The 19,270-nt window shown below is 36.9% G+C and overlaps 2 protein-coding genes across 3 annotated transcripts in view; both read left to right on the plus strand.

Moving 5' to 3' along the window:
* fxn (frataxin) overlaps window positions 1-8,054 on the plus strand; it is a 14,303-nt gene extending 6,249 nt beyond the window's left edge. Inside the window, exons 5-6 of the mRNA NM_001083016.2 lie at window positions 4,142-4,239; window positions 5,791-8,054. Of these exons, the coding sequence (NP_001076485.2) occupies window positions 4,142-4,239; window positions 5,791-5,929 (237 nt within the window). The 3' untranslated portion in view covers window positions 5,930-8,054. The remainder of the gene's footprint in view (window positions 1-4,141; window positions 4,240-5,790) is intronic.
* Window positions 8,055-10,755: 2,701 nt separating this feature from the next.
* Window positions 10,756-19,270, plus strand: part of tjp2b (tight junction protein 2b (zona occludens 2)) — a 201,423-nt gene continuing 192,908 nt past the window's right edge. Inside the window, exon 1 of one of the 2 annotated variants that reach the window (XM_073909317.1) lies at window positions 10,756-11,073. The gene's annotated coding sequence lies outside the window, so the exon portion shown is untranslated. The remainder of the gene's footprint in view (window positions 11,074-19,270) is intronic. The other variant, XM_073909323.1, reaches the window with a different exon arrangement.

Raw genomic sequence — 19,270 nt, forward strand, 5'->3', positions numbered from 1 at the left:
TGTTTTCCAGTAATGGGTTTCAGCTGGAAGGGCATCCTCTGTGTAAAACATATGCTGGATAATTTGGTGGTTCATTCCAATGTGGCAACCCCAAATTAATAAAGGGACTAAGCCGAAACGAAAATGAATAAATGAATGAATTACAAAAGTTAAAAATGATTCTTGTTTTTATTTGGAGTTACATGATGCGTCATCTGTCTTGTAACCCGTTTGTCTAACCTTCATATCCCCGGGCTTTTTGTGGAGCATTGCAATTATATTGTTGCTCTCTAAGGTAAAACGGCTCTTAAAACATTTATGATGGGATCTTTTCTTCTTTTATAGGAAAAGAGCCTTGTTTGCGTGTTATTGTTGTTGAGTGCTCCTGCACCACTTCACAGCAAAAAAATCTATTTGTGCAAAAACTTTGTTCCAGAGAAAAATGCACATCTCCTGCAGGATTTATGAAAGCTACAAACACCCAGAGCTTTTAGCATGTTATTGTAAGACTGAACTAATGCCACTTTCAATCATTTCACTCACACGTGCACGCTCACACATTTATTTGTATGTGTGTGTGTATATACGGTTAAAGGGCAAAATGATTCGCCCTCCTGTGAATTCCCATAATATGGAAATATTTCTCATATTATGTTTAATAGAGCAATACATTTTTCACAGTAATTTCTATAATATATTTTCTTCTTGGAGAAAGTCTTTTTTTTTCGGCTAGAATAAAAGCAGTTTTTAATTTCTAAAACCATTTTAAGGTCAATATAATTATCCTCCTTGAGCAATAGTTGTTTTTTGGTTATTCACAAAACAAACCCCTGTTATACAGTGACTTGCCTAATTACCCTAACTTGCCTAATTAACCTGGTTAAGCCTTTAGATTGAAAAAAAAATGTTATTAAAACTGCTATGTTTAGAAATGTGTTGAAGAAAAATCTTCTTTCTGCTTAACAGAAACTATACAGGGGGCTGATAATTGAGGAGGGCTAATAATTCTGACTTCATACAAATATTTTTGATTTGCAAATATGTTACCCATGCCAGTGAAAGATTAAGTATATGCACTGGTTCCATTAGGCATCTGGCGGGTGGCCAGCAGTCCCTGCCGACAGATTGATTGGTCATTCACGCTCTTCGCTCTCCTCTGGCTGGATAAATGTCAGCCGGTGAGCCTCCTGTCAGCTACTTTGTCAGAGCGCCCAGTTTTTACTCCTCTCCATCCACCTTTTTCCACATGACTAGTACTGTTTCTTTTTGTGAACAATTGTTTTTATTATTTCAGTTTTTGTTTAATATAGAAAACATACAGCATACGAACATATCATAAGACGACCCCGAATCCACACGCCCCACCCACGTAGACTTGTTTTATAATAGCAGAAGTTAAAAGATTGTTGATGAAAATACAGAATAATGTTATTCCAAATAAAGAGTCGGAGTAGGTGAGTATAAGTAATGATTACATTATGAGGTACATGAAGTACATATAAAAGCTGTACATTAGAAGTTAGAAACAAAAGATTTGACATTATCAAAAGCTATAATCCATGACTTAACAGTTTTTGACTGATCTCCATGTTTGCGCGCTGTTGAAAGTTCCATACAAATAATGTCCAGCAAAGATAGACCTTTTTGACATCTACTCGTATGAGGAGGGATTCAGCTGCAGACCAACATTTTCTTAGCAGCTGTGAAGGCAGCTAAGAGTAAGTTGTTTTGTTGCATTGAAAGTGACATGTTAGAAAAATCCTTTAGGAAAAAGCTTACTGGAGTCAGTCCTAGATCTTTTCCTTACAATAATGAAGTATCATGAGCCAGCTGAGACCAAAAGGTATGAAGTGCAGGACATTCCCAATAAAAATGAAATTAAGTGCCAACTGTCCTCTGTGAACATAAATTACAATCTGGGAAAGGTGATGAATGCAAATAAAATTGTTTTAAAGGGGATAAATAGTCTATGCAATAGTTTTCAATAAATCAATTGTTGATTTGTTTTTTTTGATGAGAGACTAGTGCTGTGTTTCAAATAATGGCTTGTACTTCCAGTTTGAGAAACTTCCATTCAAAAGAACTGAAATAGGTGATTTTAAATGAGAGATTTGTGCTACAAATAATCCATAATAATCTGAAAACTGTGAAAATGCTGTTACGCTTGTCATTTCAACCTGACATTAGTATTACAAACAAATCTGAGGCCAAAGTCCTACAGGTAAATGTGTATACTGTATTTTATAAATTATCTTTGTTAAGGATTTTTCATATTCGTGATGAGTGGTATTTATCATCTTTAATGTTTTATAATTGTTGGTTTAAAGATTATGCAATCTGACATTATCAAGTACATCACACAATTTGTAAATAAAAACAAAACAAACAAAAAAAACTTATTGATAGTCCAAAAGCTTTCACTGTGGGATGAAATGTGTTACAATACAGTTAGATTTAAATATAATAACAAAAAAGTTCAGTGAAAAATATACCTGTATAGATTTTTTCTGGTTTTCATATTTGCATGATGTGAATAAATAAAGATTAACTATATATTTTATTAAAATAAATGAAAAAATATAAACGTATACAGTGTGTACGGAAAGTATTCAGATCCATTCAAATTTTCACCTTTTGTTATATTGCAGCCCATGTTATTATATATATATATATATATATATATATATATATATATAACATATTCATTCATTTTCTTGTCGGCTTAGTCCCTTTGTTTATCCAGGGTTGCCACAGCGGAATGAACCACCAACTTATCCAGCAAGCTTTTACCCAGCAGAACCCATCTCTGGGAAAAATCCACACACACATTCACACACACTCTCATACACTACGGACAATTTAGCTGACCCAATTCACCTAAACCACATGTCTTTGGACTGTAGGGGAAACCGGAGCACCCGGAGGAAACCCACGCAAAGGCAGGGAGAACATGCAAACTCCACACAGAAACGCCAACTGAGCCGAGGTTCGAACCAGCGACCTTCTTGCTGTGAGACGAACGTGCTACCCACTGCGCCACTGCCTCGCCATATATATATCACATGGTCATTAGTATTTCGCTTTGCTCAGTAGTTAGTTGAAGCAGTCCTTTTGATCTAATACAGCCATGAAACTTTTTGGGAAAGATGCAACAATTTTTTACAAATGGATTTGGGGACCTTCTGCCATTCTTTGCAGATCTTCTCCAGTTCTGTCAGGTTGGATGGTAAACGTTCGTGAACAGCCAATTTTAAATCTCTTCAGAGATGCTCAATTAGGTTTAAGTCAGGGATCTGGCTGGGCCATTCTAGAACAGTCACATAGTTGTTGTGGAGCTACTCCTTCGTTTTTTTTAGCTGTCAATGTCTTTTTGTCAATGTCTTGTTGGAAGTCTGAGGTCCTGAGCCCTCTGTAGAAGGTTTTTATCCAAGATATCCCTGTACTTGGCCGCATTCATCTTTCCCTCAAATGCAACCAGTCGTTCTGTCCCTGCTGCTGAAAAACACCCCCACAGCATTATGTTGCCACCACCATGCTTCACTGTTAGGACTGTATTGGACAGGTGATGAGCATTGCTTGGTTTTTTCCACAAATACCACTTGGAATTAAGGCTTTTTCTGTCAATATGAGGTGCTGTGTGTACATTAATGATTTTAACAAATGGCTGCAATATAACAAAGAGTGAAAAATTTAAGAGAGTCTGAATACTTTTCATCCCCCATAAGTAATATTGCATAAACCAAAGCACTCATTTTTCAATGATCAGTGCTCACTTGAGATTAGAAATGTAATATTGATTTTATACAACAGTTTAACAACCAAGTTAGGTCTAAATTGTGTGTTCTACACAATATTGTATGTTTTTCTTCTGATTTGCAATTGAAAATGGTTCTTAACAAAGCCTGAGATGAATATGTTTATGAACAAAGCAATTGAGTAAGTGATTCAATAATTCATTCATGATTCATAAGCTCGATTAATCTCTAAATCATCTACTTTGAATAAATGATCCAATGAATCACCCCACCAAAGACTTGATATATTATGATATTTAATTATAAAAAAAATAAACTGGGCATTTTGCCTATCAGTGGCACTGTTTCAATCTTAAATCCACAGACTGAATCTCTAGAATGCTTAAATATGTGTACATTTTTAACAGAATGGAGTGCTGACAGTGAAAGTGGGCTCAGACCATGGGACATACGTTATCAACAAGCAGACCCCCAACCGACAGATATGGCTCTCATCGCCGACAAGGTTAGACAGTCATTTAATTACGTTTTTATGTTATGCTTAACTCTGTTTACATGTTTTTGTGTAAAACGTATAGAATTGACTATTTAAATTTCTGGCTAACATGCTTTGTACATTATTTGCCGTGTTACACTTGGCATTTAGATGCATTTTGAAAATATTGAAAAGAAAATATATTAATAAAATTGAGGTTTCCATCTACACCTAGGGTTTTAATCTGCCTCAATTGTCCACTACCACTACTACATTTTATAAGCTGGCTTTCATTTACATTTACATTTTAAAGTATTGCATGAGAAACCAGTGATTGAAATGCCCAATTTTAAAGCGAGTTTTAACCCGTGAGGTGCTTTTGTACTTGTTCAAAATGGGTAAATGCGAATAATGGGAGATAGAAACGCAACTTCAGAAAATACATTAAACCCATTAGCTTTAAAATTGCCTTGTTTACTCTTGATTTCTAGGTTTCCAATACTGCAGTTAGTAGCTATTTTCTAGGCTTATATGGCTAGGAACTATACTCTCATTCCAGTGTAATAATCAATGAATTTTGCTGCTGTACCATGGCTGCAGCAAGCACAATGATATTACACAGTGCCTGACAGTCCTGCAACCATGGAGACCTGTGTCAGAAATTAGTCAGAACTATTTTCCATTGGGGGGCAGCATGGTGGCTCAGTGGTTAGCACTGTCGCCTCACTGCAAGAAAATTGCTGGTTAGAGTCTTGGCTAGGCCAGTTGCCATTTCTGTGTGGAGTTTGCATGTTCTCCCATATTGGCATGGGTTTCCCCCCCAAGTCCAAAGACATATGCTATAGGTGAATTGTTTGAACTAAATTGGCCGTAGTATATAAGTGTAAAATTGTATGGGTGTTTCCCTGTACTGAGTTGCAGCTAGAAGGGCATCTACTGCGTAAATCACATGCCGGAATAGTTGGCGTTTCATTCTGCTGTGGCGACTCCTGAAAAATAAAGGACTAAGCCGAAGGAAAATTGATGAATGAATGAATTTTCTATTGGTTTTAGTACGCATTGTAACTATCAAAGAGACGAGCCCTTTAATAAGAAAATTATCGAAAGTCTTTTGGCTTTTTTGAGCAAGATGCTAATGGTCTAATCCGATTCAATGATCTATGCTACGCTAAGCTAAAATGCTTCTGCTAGATCGGCTGAATGGATTAAAAAAAATAGTAAAACTCAACGGTTTAACTCAAGAGCCGTTGTAAAAAAGAGAGCATTTTCAAAAAATATTTTTTTTTTATTATTATTTTACTGTACAATGTTTAAATTGTGCAAGCGTATTATTTCACAAAACTAAATGGAAAATCTGGAATATTTGCATACACCAGCCCATAGATCCTCCCATAAAAGTGGTCAAAACAGATTTAAATTCCAGGTGTAAATGGCACATTGTCTTGTGTAAAATGCATCTTAAATTTAATAAACATGGCATTCGTGTCTTTAGCTAAATGCTAATACTAGTTCTTTCATTTAATTTAAGCAGTTTAATATATTCAGTTTTCAGATTCTTTCTGAATGTTTTTTTTTTCTCAGTGGGCCAAAGCGTTACGATTGGACGGGCGAGCGATGGGTTTACACACACGACGCAGTGCCATTGCATAGTCTGCTCTCCAAAGAGTTGTCTATCATCTTCAAAACAAATATAGACCTGTCGCATCTCATCCATTCATGATGAGGACAATGTGAAGAACAGACACTGCTACTGATCCTTTCCACACCTGTTTATTCTTGGGATTTCCTTGGTGAGCATGTTAGTGTATATTTAGTGCTCAGGAAATTTATTGGAGATTATATTTGTATGCAGTTTCTTTTACATGCAGATCTATAAAAAACACCAAGCAAAGTTTAGACCTTGGATAAACGGTAGGTTTGATTTATTTGTCAAACTTGAAAAAACAGCCAAAATCCTTTTTTGAGGGAACAAGCTACTTATTTAAAATAAGCTGAATCAACACAATTCTTGAGGTTTTTGGGGACAGTTGTTTTTTAATTAATATATTTATTATTTTCACATCAACAATTTACAGCAACATTCACTGTAAAAGGGATTAGTTACTTAAATCGAGTTAACCAAATGCCTTAAAAACAACAAGTTGACTTCACAAACATAATGTCAGTAAACTCATTGCAACTTGGAGCTGTTATGTTGACTTAATTTTTATAATTATGCCAATTGTACTCACTTTTTAAAGTCAACAGTGTCAGGCAATTTTAGCACATCTATTTTTAAATAATTACTGTAATTATAGTTTCTATTGAATTTAGAAGATATGCTGGAGTCTGAAAGAGCAGATTTATTTTAGTTACTGCATGTAATTTCACGTGATACAGAATATACAAATATAATGAAAGTGTATTGGAAAAAAGTGACTTGTTTATTTATTTTTTATTTTTTTAAAAGTGAGTACAATTTGCATGATTATAAAAAATTAAGTCAACTTAACAGTTCTAAGTTACAATGGGTCTACTTACTCATTATTTTTGTAAAGTCAACTTGTTGCTTTTAAGGCAATTGGTTTACTCGCTTTAAGTAACTGATCACTTTTTACAGTGTTTCGGTATACATGCAAACTTTTTGTGGACAACTTAATTGTTTTTATGTTCAGTCCACTTAAATAATCAATTCAATTAAGTTAAATTAATCAATTTGTGTTGGGACAACCTGAATAAAATATGTGGAAGCATGCATTTTTTTTTACAGTGTATGCCATAGGTCTCAAACTCAATTCCTTGAGGGCCACAGCTCTGAACAGTTTGGCTGCTACCCTATTCTAAGACAGCTGATCAAGTAGAGTAGTCTTGAACACCTTGATTAGTTGGATCAGGTGTGTCTGATTAGAGCTGGAGCAAAACTGCAGAGCTGCGGCCCTCCAGGAATTGAGTTTGAGACCTATGCAGTTCTATAAAGTTCCTTGATGTTATCCCAACACAAATCCATTACGTTAACTTTATAGTTTTTACAAATTTAAGTAGATTGCACATAAAACAATTGAGTTGTCTAAAAAAAAAAAAACAAAGTCAAGAATTTTGTTGTTTCAGCTCATTTTAAATAAGTAGTTTAAACAAAAAGCAAAGATATTTTCTTGATTGTAAGCTTGACCTACAAATCGGCCAAAGATTTTTAAAAAACGAAGCGTAGACCTCGGATAAATAGTCTCCATCAAACTTGTGCACAATTCTGAGCTTTAAATGCACTCAGGACAGCAGAAAAGTGCTCTCATGGTCAAATCCCTGCGAATGAACCTGGTTAGATTAAAACCAGATTAAAGAGATCACATTTAATGGCTCTTAAAGCAGCCGAATAAGACAAATAGGCACAGATTGTTTTTTGGAAGCTGTATTTATGCACCCCTGAACTAGAAAAGGAGTGGATTATGACGAACAGATGGAGAAGTTCTTCCTCTAAAAGCCTCTGGACTTTATTTAAGAATTATCTGTAAATAATGGCATCGGCTCTCTGGTTAAATTCCTCAGAGCTTTACTGCTGCCACCCTCATATGATGTAAAAATACCAACCAAATTTAGCAGCAACCCACCCTTTTGTTAAAGCCGTGTCGTTAATGCATCAAAGTCGATCATTACGCCCCAGACGCCTATTAAAGTAATAGTCCATATATCACAACATTAAGTTGACACGCTGTCTATGCAGATGTTGAAATATGAGATGGATTGTACTCAGATGATGCATTTGATGTCTTTATTCTGGTTGCATGTGATGGAGACAATGGCACTTCTGATATTTTTGTCCATTGATGCACATGTACATGTAATGGTAAATAAAGCAGGATGTCATTTTATTTCATGGTTTAAGCTGAAATTATTTCTACTAATAATCACAATTTAATAATAAACAAACATTGTGTATTCTAATAATATAATTGCTTTTTAATGTTAAACGTATAAAATGTATATGATTAATACCTTAATAACTGCTTTTTAATCATAAGATAACACTTCTACTACTAATTATAATTTAATAATAATAAAACATTGTGTATTCTAATAATTTAATATTTAATTTTTAATATATTTAACATAAAATATATATTATTAATACATTAATATTTGCTTTTTAATTATAAGTTACCACTTCTACTAATAATAATTTAATTATGAACAAATGTAGTATATTCTGATAATATAATTGGTTTTTAATATATAAAACATATACAATTTTTTTAACTTCTCATAAACCAAAACCATAAATCATACTCAAATTATTTGTATGTTATATTTGACAAATTATGTTTAACATTCATAAATTATACTAATATTATTCTAATATTATGTTTAATATAATATATTTCATTTTTATTCTAATATTTTTTGTAATGCTATTGCTAATATTTAGTTAATATTAATATAGTATGTGTTTTTAAGTTTTATTATTTTTTATTATTAACATGTTATCTATATTATGTTCTTAAGAAGTTTAATTTTAAATTCAAGAATATTTTTTCATATTATACATTTTATAATAACTTAAAAGTAATATAATTTGATTTATTATAAACTCATACAATTTTAATAATTTTAAATGTATTTTTTTTTTTTAATAAATATACTTATTTCTATTGTAATGTACAGTTTTATGCAAAGCTTTGGGCACCCCTCTGTGGCTGTATAATAATGTGCTCTTTCTTTATAAGATAAGATTGCAGTGCCTTTTAAAAATAATGTTATGTTTTCAGACAGAAATCCATAATGTAGCAGTATTGAGATGTGTGAAATTGAATTGAAACGGAAAAATAGGCTGTACAAAAGATTGGGCACCCTCTCTTTTGTGTGGATTTATAAACCTGAGCTGTTTCTCAATACGCGTTCTTCAGCGATCTTGCGTCCTCTTGTTCTCGTGTAACGTCACCATCAACTGCCAAAGTTCAATTCCAAAATTCAAGAACGGAGGACGCGAAAGTTCCCAGATGTGTTCTTGATATCGAGGATGCGTCGATGCAAACTTAAAATCTTTATAAAGGCATAAACACAATAAAGGTGACTATTTGCTGAAATTTGTATTAAAAATTGTTTTATTTATATTGTGCAGCGTGTATTTTTACGGTCTTTATGCATGATATATTGTGAAATGGGGAAAAACAATAAATCGTATGAATGCTGTAATGTTTAAAATGCGTGAAGGTCATGTGACCATCAGGAAGAACGCAGCATCTTATTTCTCCCAGGACGCGTTCTCGCAGTCTCCCGAGTATGTTCTTCCGAGGCAACTTGGCAAGAATGGTCTCCACAAAAACAAGAGTCTGTTCTCTGTGTTCCTGGAATTGAGAAACAGCCTTGTTACTTAATGCTGATTGATTAAAAGACAAATTTGAGTGATGTTGCGGTCACTCTAAACTTTCAGCATGCGAAATTCTGTTGTATGGCGCTAAATTAGACTTTTAAAGAAGCAAGCAATTGGTCCATAATTAAAATTTTAGTATAGAGAGGTCATGTTTTGATATTCGATTAATCTTACACAGTCACATGATACAATTTTGCAGGTCAGAGTTCAACAAGCTTGAACTTTGCACCACAGCGAACTGTGAAACATGTTGCACGAGCTTGCGTTTCCGGTCCGATGCATTCGCGTGCATATGAATAGAAGTCTATGGGGAAAAAAGTCCAGTGTGACTGCGGCTTGACTCAGTGAACCTTAACAATCCTAACACAGGTGCGACCAATCAAGAAAAAGGACATTTAAGATGGCTGACTGCTAGTTGTGCTGCTTCTTATTGTGTACCAGAAGGGAGCAAAATAGAACCCCTCAAAATAGCTTTCTAATAACCTAAATACAAGGATAATTCACCTACATGAATTAGGAGAAGTGTGCAAAAAGCTTTCACAAAGGTTTAAAGTCTCTATCTCCACAGTCAGAAATATAGTAAGAAAATGGAAGGCCACAGGAAAGATGTGGTATATCCAAATTGAATTGCTGATTTGAAAGGCCAGCAGACTATCGCTTGCAATTCTGAAAATCATCAGGGGTGCCCAAACTTTTGCATAAAACTGTATACATACATGTTGATAGTATTTGAATGCATAAATTTTAATGAATAGTAACATATTAGAATTGCCTATTTTTATTAAGATTTATTTTAATAACTAATAACTAACTTTAATAACATCTTATAGCTATATTAGTTGTTCCACCTTGGTACAAAACTTGCTTCACTTGATATCTGCCCATGTGTTGTGAATGATTTCAGTGTTATGCTTTGATATGAAGATTCAAGACCAATTACTTGGAGATGAGTCTCTTTCAGTAATTGCACCAGCTGCTTTTAAATCTTCGTGAAGCCGCAACTCACTCTCTGTCTTTGAGCTAAAGGGTCCTTTAAGATGCCAGATTATTCCCATTTCCAATAGCACCTAATTATGATACGAGCAGCCGTTCAATCAGATGATAAACGCTTCGAGCATCTTGTCTCTTTTTGTCCAGACATGAATATGCAAATATCTATTATAGAGCTCGACTCGCAGGCCCAAAAATAGCATCACGTTTCCATGGGAACATGGATTTATCACTGAACGCTGATGTCAATTGAGTCCTTTTGCTCCAAACAAGCAAGATTCACAGAGCTCATTCACATTTTACTGTCATTCGCTGCTGGACGTCTGGCATCAGGAGGAGATCGTCTAATGTAAACATCCAGGAATCCCATGAAAGCATGTGGCTAAAAACACAATGCAACTTGCAGAAATTAACTCACATGTCAGAAAGATGCTTCATAACACTTGATGATGAAAGGAGGATTTTTTTGCATTGCTGATTGAGGATTTAAGGTTGTAGAGAGAAAGAAAAAAGGGACTTCTTCAATACAGGTGAGTCTTTTACTTTTTTTTCTTGCTTTATTCACTCAGCACCAGTGCTTTGAAAGTAAAGGCCAGATGCTCTTCAGATGACTCTACTGTGTGGAGATCATGTGGGCTGTTTGCAATTAATTCCACATCAAAAGAGACTGCTTAATTAGAATTTGTCAGATGGTAATTGCTAAAAGTTGTCTGAACTTCAGCTGTAAATCTGTAGGTCTTGTTTCTTTGTTGCAATCGATGGTTATTACAGTCGTGCATCTTTCAAATCAGTTTTTTTATTTCAGTACTAGTTTAAAATTAGCTGTAAATGATTGAATGATAATTTAATGATTAATGTAATGCATTTATACAACAGTGCTGTCTGGTTCTTGAATCTGATTGGCTGATAGCTGTGCAATATTCTGGCAGTAACAGCACATGCCCAGCTTCTTAAAGGGCCATGAAACCCCCTTGTTTCAGCAGGGTGTTTTCACACCTCTACTTTGGAAAAAGTCAGTAAAGTGGGTGTATCCAGCTCTGTTTAGGGGGGAGTGTCGGAGGAGCCAAAGAGGGATTATTTGGGAGTGTCGATTTGGGCATGTGTTGATTTTCAGAGTCAAAACACACACACACACACACACACACACACACACACACACACACACACACACACAGGAAAAAGTGACTGTGTTTACTTGGACATCAGTAATCAAATTATTTGACAAATTATTAAATGGTGGACTTTTACTGCAGTTTGGCTCTTTCATTCACGAATCTTATTCATGCACCTCATGACAAACGAGATATTTGATTCGAGGAACTGCTCTAAGCGTGTATTTTCATGCAATGTTTGATACCGCATGGCGAATGAGAGGAAAAAACCCTCCGCATTTCCCGGAAACTTAGATGCACTTGGCAGGTAGCATCAGAAAGCTGTGTGTGTTATTCCGGTCTCAAAAAGCGGTGAAAACATGCTAACATGTTTACACATGATACGATACGAACTAACTTTGCCATCTGTATAAACAAATGACCACTGGTCGCTCACTTAGTAAATCTGTAGAGACAGGACAATCACCAGCAACTAGAGCCATGTCTTTATTAAGAGTAGACGAGCAGCAAATTCAGATCTCACCATTTGCAATTGAGAAAAGCTCTCGGGTAAACAATGTTCCTTAGACACGTATTGTTGTCGCGCGCTGCGTGCACTGTAATCCACATGTGAGTCCAGCTGCGCTCTCATAGAGTGAAAATGAAAACAAAACTTGCACTGCCGCAAATTATAAAAGCAACACTGCACGCTTGTTTTGCCAACACAATGTGGCGTCTCTGTTGTCTAAACACTATAACATTAATGAATATTAATGAAGTTGCACAATAGAGCGCGCTGATTGGTTTGAACCAAGCCTTACTCATGCATTAATGCATCACACTCTGAGAAGTAATACGGAACTCCCAGGTACAGACGTCCAGTCAACATGCTGGAATACACGCTAAGATCTCATGGCCGTGACGCAGCTTCAAAAATTCATTTCAAACCGGAATTTGCTCGAAATAACGCAAAAACAACCAATTTTCACTTTTTAGTGAAATATATGTGTCCTAATAGTGTTTTTAGCAGTGTGAGACACAAATACGACTGTCAACGGGTGTTTCGTGACAATTTAACCGTTCACCCTTGTGTATTGCACCGCCAACATACAGCAACAAGCAGAGGACACTACAGTTTGACAAATATTGCTGCTGTTGGACAACATAATGTACTTTTGTTGCTTTTTAGTTGAGATCATAGTTGTTTAGATTGCAACTATGCAGTTTATTTATAAGACTAGTGCCTATTTTTAAATATTTATAATTTCAAGCAAAGACTGTTGACTATGGTCATCCACATTTGCTCACTGAAGTCCTCTATCCGTCAGTTGACCGTATGTACATCTTAAGCTAAATTTTGTTAATTGACATCATTTGAATTGAAAGGTTTAATTTCAGTTGTCTTTTTTTTTGTAGCTTAACAATAAAACAAACAAATAAAATGTTAAATTGTTTTTGAAATTACAATCTTCAAGCCATCATTCTCCCTCTCTTCTCAGATGGGATGGCAGGCCAAATCAAAGGTTATCATGAGCCAACTTTGGCACGCGGGCCCTAGTTTGGGCATCTCTGATTTACATGATAATGTACTTAGTTATGAAAAAGAAAATCCTTTTTAAACATTAAAATTGTCAGTATAATTCCCATAGGGGCTCCTGCTATATGTATGCCAAGCCAGTAGATAGCACACACCTGCACACACAATGTGTGATAATGCATGCCTATAGACTAAATGCAAAACATAATACTGTCTCCTTATTCATAAGCTGATCAGAAACACTAAGCAGGAAGGAAAACGTCAGTGTGTCATTGTCCCGTGTTTGCTGATAACATCGATCACGCTCTTCAGTGAGATGGACAGCTGAAGTAGCGAGAGCCACTGTTTCGGCAGAGATAAAGCCCCTCTCCGATTATCCTTCAGATGCGATCTCGAGGAGGTCTTGCCAAATATCGTTCGCTTTGAAGATACGAGCATACCAGAGTCTGTCAGAGATGAGAAATTTATCTCTCCAATTTCCGCCGAATGCAGCAATTTGTCTCAATTTTCTTCAGGTCTGTGGCAGCAGGAGACCCCGCTGTGACACTCAAAGATTAAAATCCTCTACGGTACTCATAGAACATTTGTCATTAGTGAGGCTTTAAGAAACATATGACTCATTCCAGAATTGAGAGTACATTTCAAGCATTTTGCATTCATTTTTTTCAACTGGAAGGGTACAAAGCAAATGTATACTTTACAGTTAACTGAATCCATAATTGATGTAAAATTGTTTTTAAATGTGAAATAATGTAATTTAATGCTTAAACGTGATAGGAAAACATTTGAATCTGTTATTAGTTGTTGTTTAACTTATTGTCAAACTTTCTAAACCATAACAGAGCTGACATTTTCAACCATTTTTGGCTTTAGCTCAAGATAAATAATATGCAGTAAACTAAATCCATTACTAATGTAAAATAATGCCTAAATGTAACAGGAAAACTCTTGATTCTGTTACTAGTTATTGATTAACTTATTGTTAAACTTTCTGAACCTTAACAGAGCTGACATTTTCAACCATTTTGTGCTTTAGCTCTAGATGCTAACTAAGCTGAACCCATTAATGTTAAATGATGCTTAAATGTTATAGGAAAACATTTTAATCTGTTATTAGTTGTTGTTTAATTTATTGTCAAACTTTCTGAACCATAACAGAGCTGACATTTTCAACCATTTTGTGCTTTAGTTCAAGGTGCTAAATAATATGCAATAAACTGAAACCATTACTAATGTAAAATAATGCCTAAATGTAACAGGAAAACTCTTGAATCTGTTACTAGTTATTGATTAACTTATTGTTAAACTTCCTGAATCGTAACAGAGATTAAATTGTAAACCAATGTGTGCTTTAGCTCAAGATGCTGACCACTACACTAAATCGAATCCATTAATTATGCCAAATAATATATAATTGAAAACTGAAAAGCCTTTATTTGTCACATACACTTTTACATGCGGTGAAATTGGACCTCCCTGACCATACACAAACAACATACATTTCAGGGGGAGACAGGTCAGGTGAGAGGTAGCTTTAAAATGAGGAAAGTGGGAAGAGGGAGGCGAAAAAAAATCCCCTCTCAGACTGCCGTTAAAGTAGGGCAGTGTGAGCTCAGGGGGGAAAAAAGCCCCAGCACAATCACATAAACACATAGACTTAGACATAACATCCCAACAGGGGATGTGGATATAGTCCGATAAAGGCGGCAGCCATCTGGTCCTGCAGCCAGGGAGCGCTGGTCACACGAAGGCGATTTAAATATGACAGGGAAACACTTGAATCTGTCAATAGTTGTTGATTAACTTATTGTTAAACTTTCTTTACCATAGAGCTGAATCCATTATCAGTGCAAAATAATGTAATGTAAACCATTTTTGCATTAACTCAAGATGCTAACCAATCTACAGTAAACTGAATGCCTTACTAATATACAATAATGCTTAAATGTGACTGAAAACACTTGAATCTGTAACTTATTGTTAAATTTTCTGAACCGAAACGGAGTTGACAATAACGAAGTTAACATTTTAAACCACTTTGTGCTTTAGCTAACCAATTTGCAGCGAACTGAACCCATATTAATTATGCAAAATAGATCAGAATGTTTTCCTGTCACATTTAAGAATTGTTACTAGTTGTTTAACTCATTGTTAAACAGACCGGTTACTCACTGAAGCTAAGCAGGGCTGAGCCTGGTCAGTACCTGGATGGGAGACCACATGGGAAAACTAGGTTGCTGTTGGAAGTGGTGTTAGTGAGGCCAGCAGGGGCGCTCAACCTGTGGTCTGTGTGAGTCCTAATGCCCCAGTATAGTGAAGGGGACACTACACTGTCAGTGGGCGCCGTCTCTCGGATGAGACGTTAAATCGAGGTCCTGATTCTCTGTGGTCATTAAAAAAATCCCATGGCACTTCTCGGAAAGAGTAGGAGTGTAACCACGGTGTCTCGGCCAAAGTCATTCTATCAGCCCTTATGATCATGGCCTCCCAATCATCCTCATCCACCAAACTGACTCTTTCACTGTCTCTCCACTCCACCAATAGCTGGTGTGTAGTGGGCGCACTGGTGCCGTTGTCCTGTGGCAGTCGTCGCATCATCCAAGTGGATGAAATCCAAATTACATTACATTGTTAAACTTTTTAAATCGGTACAGAGTTGACATTTTAAACCATGTTGTGCTTTAGCTTAAGATGCTAACCAATCTACATTAATTTAAATCCATTAATTATGTCAAATAATATATACATGTGACAGGAAAACACGTGAATCTGTTACTAGTTGTTGATTAACTTGTTAAACTTTCTGAACCATAGACATTGTCAACCATTATGTGCTTTAGCACTATGCTAACCAATCCATTGTAAAATGAATCCATTATCAATGTAAAAATAAAGTAATGGAAACCATTTTGAGCATAAGCTCAAGATACTAACCTGTGGGGGAAAATGGGAGCACCTGGAGGAAACCCATGCCAACCCTTGAAGAAAATGCAAACTCCACACAGGAATGCCAACTGACCCAGCTGGGACTTGAACCAGCGACCTTCTTGCTGTGAGGCGATTGTGCTACCCACTGCACCACTGTGATGACCCTTAACAATTAGCAGAAATTATTAGAGAAGAATGATGACATGCTTCAATGCCTTCCAGAGTTTCCCGCCATATGAAGTGACATCACTTAGATTAAGTCACATGTTTTTTTTTCTATCAGCCCTGCTGTAAATACCAGCTTAAACCAGCCTAGGCTGTTTGGCTGGTTTTAGCTGGTCGACCTGGCTGGTTTTAGAGGGGTTTTGGCCATTTCCAGGCTGGTTTCCAGCCATTTCCAGCCTTGTCTTAGCTGGTCAGGCTGGGAGATGACCAGCTAAAACCAGCTTGACCAGCCTAGCCAGGCTGGGTGCCCATCCAAAACCAGCTTAATCCAGGCTGGTCAAGCTGGTTTAAGTTGGTCATTTTCCAGCCTGACCAGCTAAGACCAGACTGGAAATGGCTGGAAACCAGCCTGGAAATGGCCAAAACCCCTCTAAAACCAGCCTGTTCAAGGCTGGTTTAGGCTGGATTTTTCAGCAGGGAGTGCTTTAAAGTATGCTATATCCTTCTTTAGAACTCATGTAACAGAGTCAGTCTGCAATATGGGCTGCAATATCTTCCAAAATGGTTGAAATTAAAAGCTATAATCTACATTTACATTTAGTCATTTAGCAGACGCTTTTATCCAAAGCGACTTACAAATGAGGACAAGGAAGCAATTTACACAACTAAGAGCAACAATGAATAAGTACTAAAGGCAAGTTTCAGGTCTGTAAAGTCTAAGAAGGGAAGTGTTAGTAGTTTTTTTTTTTTTTTTTTTTTTTTTTTTTTTTTTTTTTGTACAGTTAGTGTGATATTCAAAGAGGCAATTGCAGATTAGGAAGTGAAGTGGAGACTAAATAGTTGAGTTTTTAGTCGTTTCTTGAAAATAGCGAGTGACTCTGCTGTTCTGATGCAGTTAGGGAGTTCATTCCACCAACTGGGCAGATTGAGCGTGAGCGTTCGCGAAAGTGATTTTTTCCCTCTTTGGGATGGAACCACGAGGCGACGTTCATTCACAGAACGCAAGTTTCTGGAGGGCACATAGATCTGCAGAAGTGAGTGCAGATAAGAAGGTGCTAGGCCAGAAGTCACTTTGTAGGCAAACATCAGAGTTTTGAATTTGATGCGAGCAGCAACTGGCAGCCAGTGCAAACGGACTAGCAGCGGAGTGACATGTGCTCGTTTAGGTTCATTGAAGACCACTCGTGCTGCTGCATTCTGGAGCAGTTGAAGAGGCTTGATAGAGTTAGCTGGAAGCCCAGCTAGTAGAGAGTTGCAGTAATCCAGTTTGGAGAGAACAAGAGCTTGAACAAGGAGTTGAGCTGCATGTTCAGATAAGAAGGGTCGGATCTTTCTGATGTTATAGAGTGCAAATCTGCACGATCGAGCAGTTCTAGAAATGTGGTCAGAGAAGTTTAGTTGGTCATCAATCGTTACTCCAAGGCTTTTCACCATTTTGGATGCAGTAATGGTTGCCCCATCCATCTGGATTGAAAAGTTATGGTGTAGAGTCGGGTTGGCAGAAACTACAAGCATTTCCGTTTTTGCGAGGTTCAGCTGAAGATGATGATCTTTCATCCAGTGTGAAATATCCAACAGGCAGGCTGAGATACGAGCTGGAACCGAGGGATCATCAGGATGAAAAGAGAGGTATAGCTGGGTATCATCAGCATAGCAGTGGTAGGAGAATCCATGTCTCTGGATGACTGGTCCTAGAGATGATGTGTAGATGGAGAAGAGAAGTGGCCCAAGAACAGAGCCTTGAGGTACCCCAGTGTTTAGATGCTGTAGGTTGGACACCTCTCCCCTCCAAGACACCCTGAATGACCTGTCAGAGAGGTAAGATCTGAACTATTGTATAACAGTGCCCGCAACGCCCAGTGACTCAAGCGTAGATAGCAGGATCTGGTGGTTGACAGTGTCAAAAGCAGCTGACAAGTCCAGCAAAATGAGGACTGATGATTTAGAGTCTGCTTTAGCCAGTCTGAGATCCTCCACGACCGAGAGCAGGGCAGTCTCAGTTGAGTGGCCTTTCTTAAAGCCGGATTGCTTGTTGTCCATGAGATTGTTTTGAGTAAGAAAGTCCAGGACTTGATTGAACACTACTTTCTCCAGAATCTTGGCCATGAATGGAAGCAGGGATACTGGTCTGTAGTTTTCAAGTAGCGTATGGTCCAGGTTGGGTTTCTTTAGCAGTGGGGTTACCCTAGCCTGCTTAAATGTAGTGGGGAATAAACCAGAGTCAAGAGATGTGTTAATTATGTGAGTCAGTGTTGGTATGACTGCAGGAGAGATGGCTTGCAAGAGATGAGAGGGAATGGGATCGAGTGGACAGGTGGTTGCATGGCTAGATAGCACAAGTTTGGACACCTCAGACTCAGAGAGCTGAGAAAAAGAGGTGAGTGTGTGTGGTGTTGGTGTTGTATCTTGCGTGTTTGTTGTAGGTGCAGCACCGTATCTCCGTATGAGTTTGGGGTAAAATAAATATTGCTATACTTAATAAGCTATTAACATGTTAAACAAGATCCATTCACAGACAGGATGCATGTAAAGTCAATAAGGGTTGGGGCCCTTATTGGAGTCCCTATGAGATTGCTTTGTAAAATTACAAATCATATTAACTCCCCCGTCTGTAGTTTTCAGCCTCTCTTCCTCTAGACATAAAGCACATCAAATGTGACATTGCAGTAACCTTGGTTTATGAAAGCTAAAAGAGCAGCTCTCAATAATAAACACTCCTGTATGAGCTTCACATGCATCTCAAGGCCGGAGAGCAATATTGAGCTGTGGAATAAGGATGAGTTTCCCTGTCCTGAAGCTGTTACTATGACTCATGACAGAGAGAACGTTTGCCATGCTTTCTGAAGCTTTGTTGATCCTAAAATTGACACTAAAAATTTGTTTTAATGGAGCACATTTTTTGTATTTTAATTTAGGATTCATTCATTTATTTTCATTAATTAAATTTTGCATTATCAAACTGGTCACACCAGAGTTTGAGTTTGCGAAATTCTGTCGTACGGCTCT

Source organism: Danio rerio, chromosome 8, assembly GCF_049306965.1.
Source record: "Danio rerio strain Tuebingen ecotype United States chromosome 8, GRCz12tu, whole genome shotgun sequence".
NCBI lineage: Eukaryota > Metazoa > Chordata > Actinopteri > Cypriniformes > Danionidae > Danio > Danio rerio.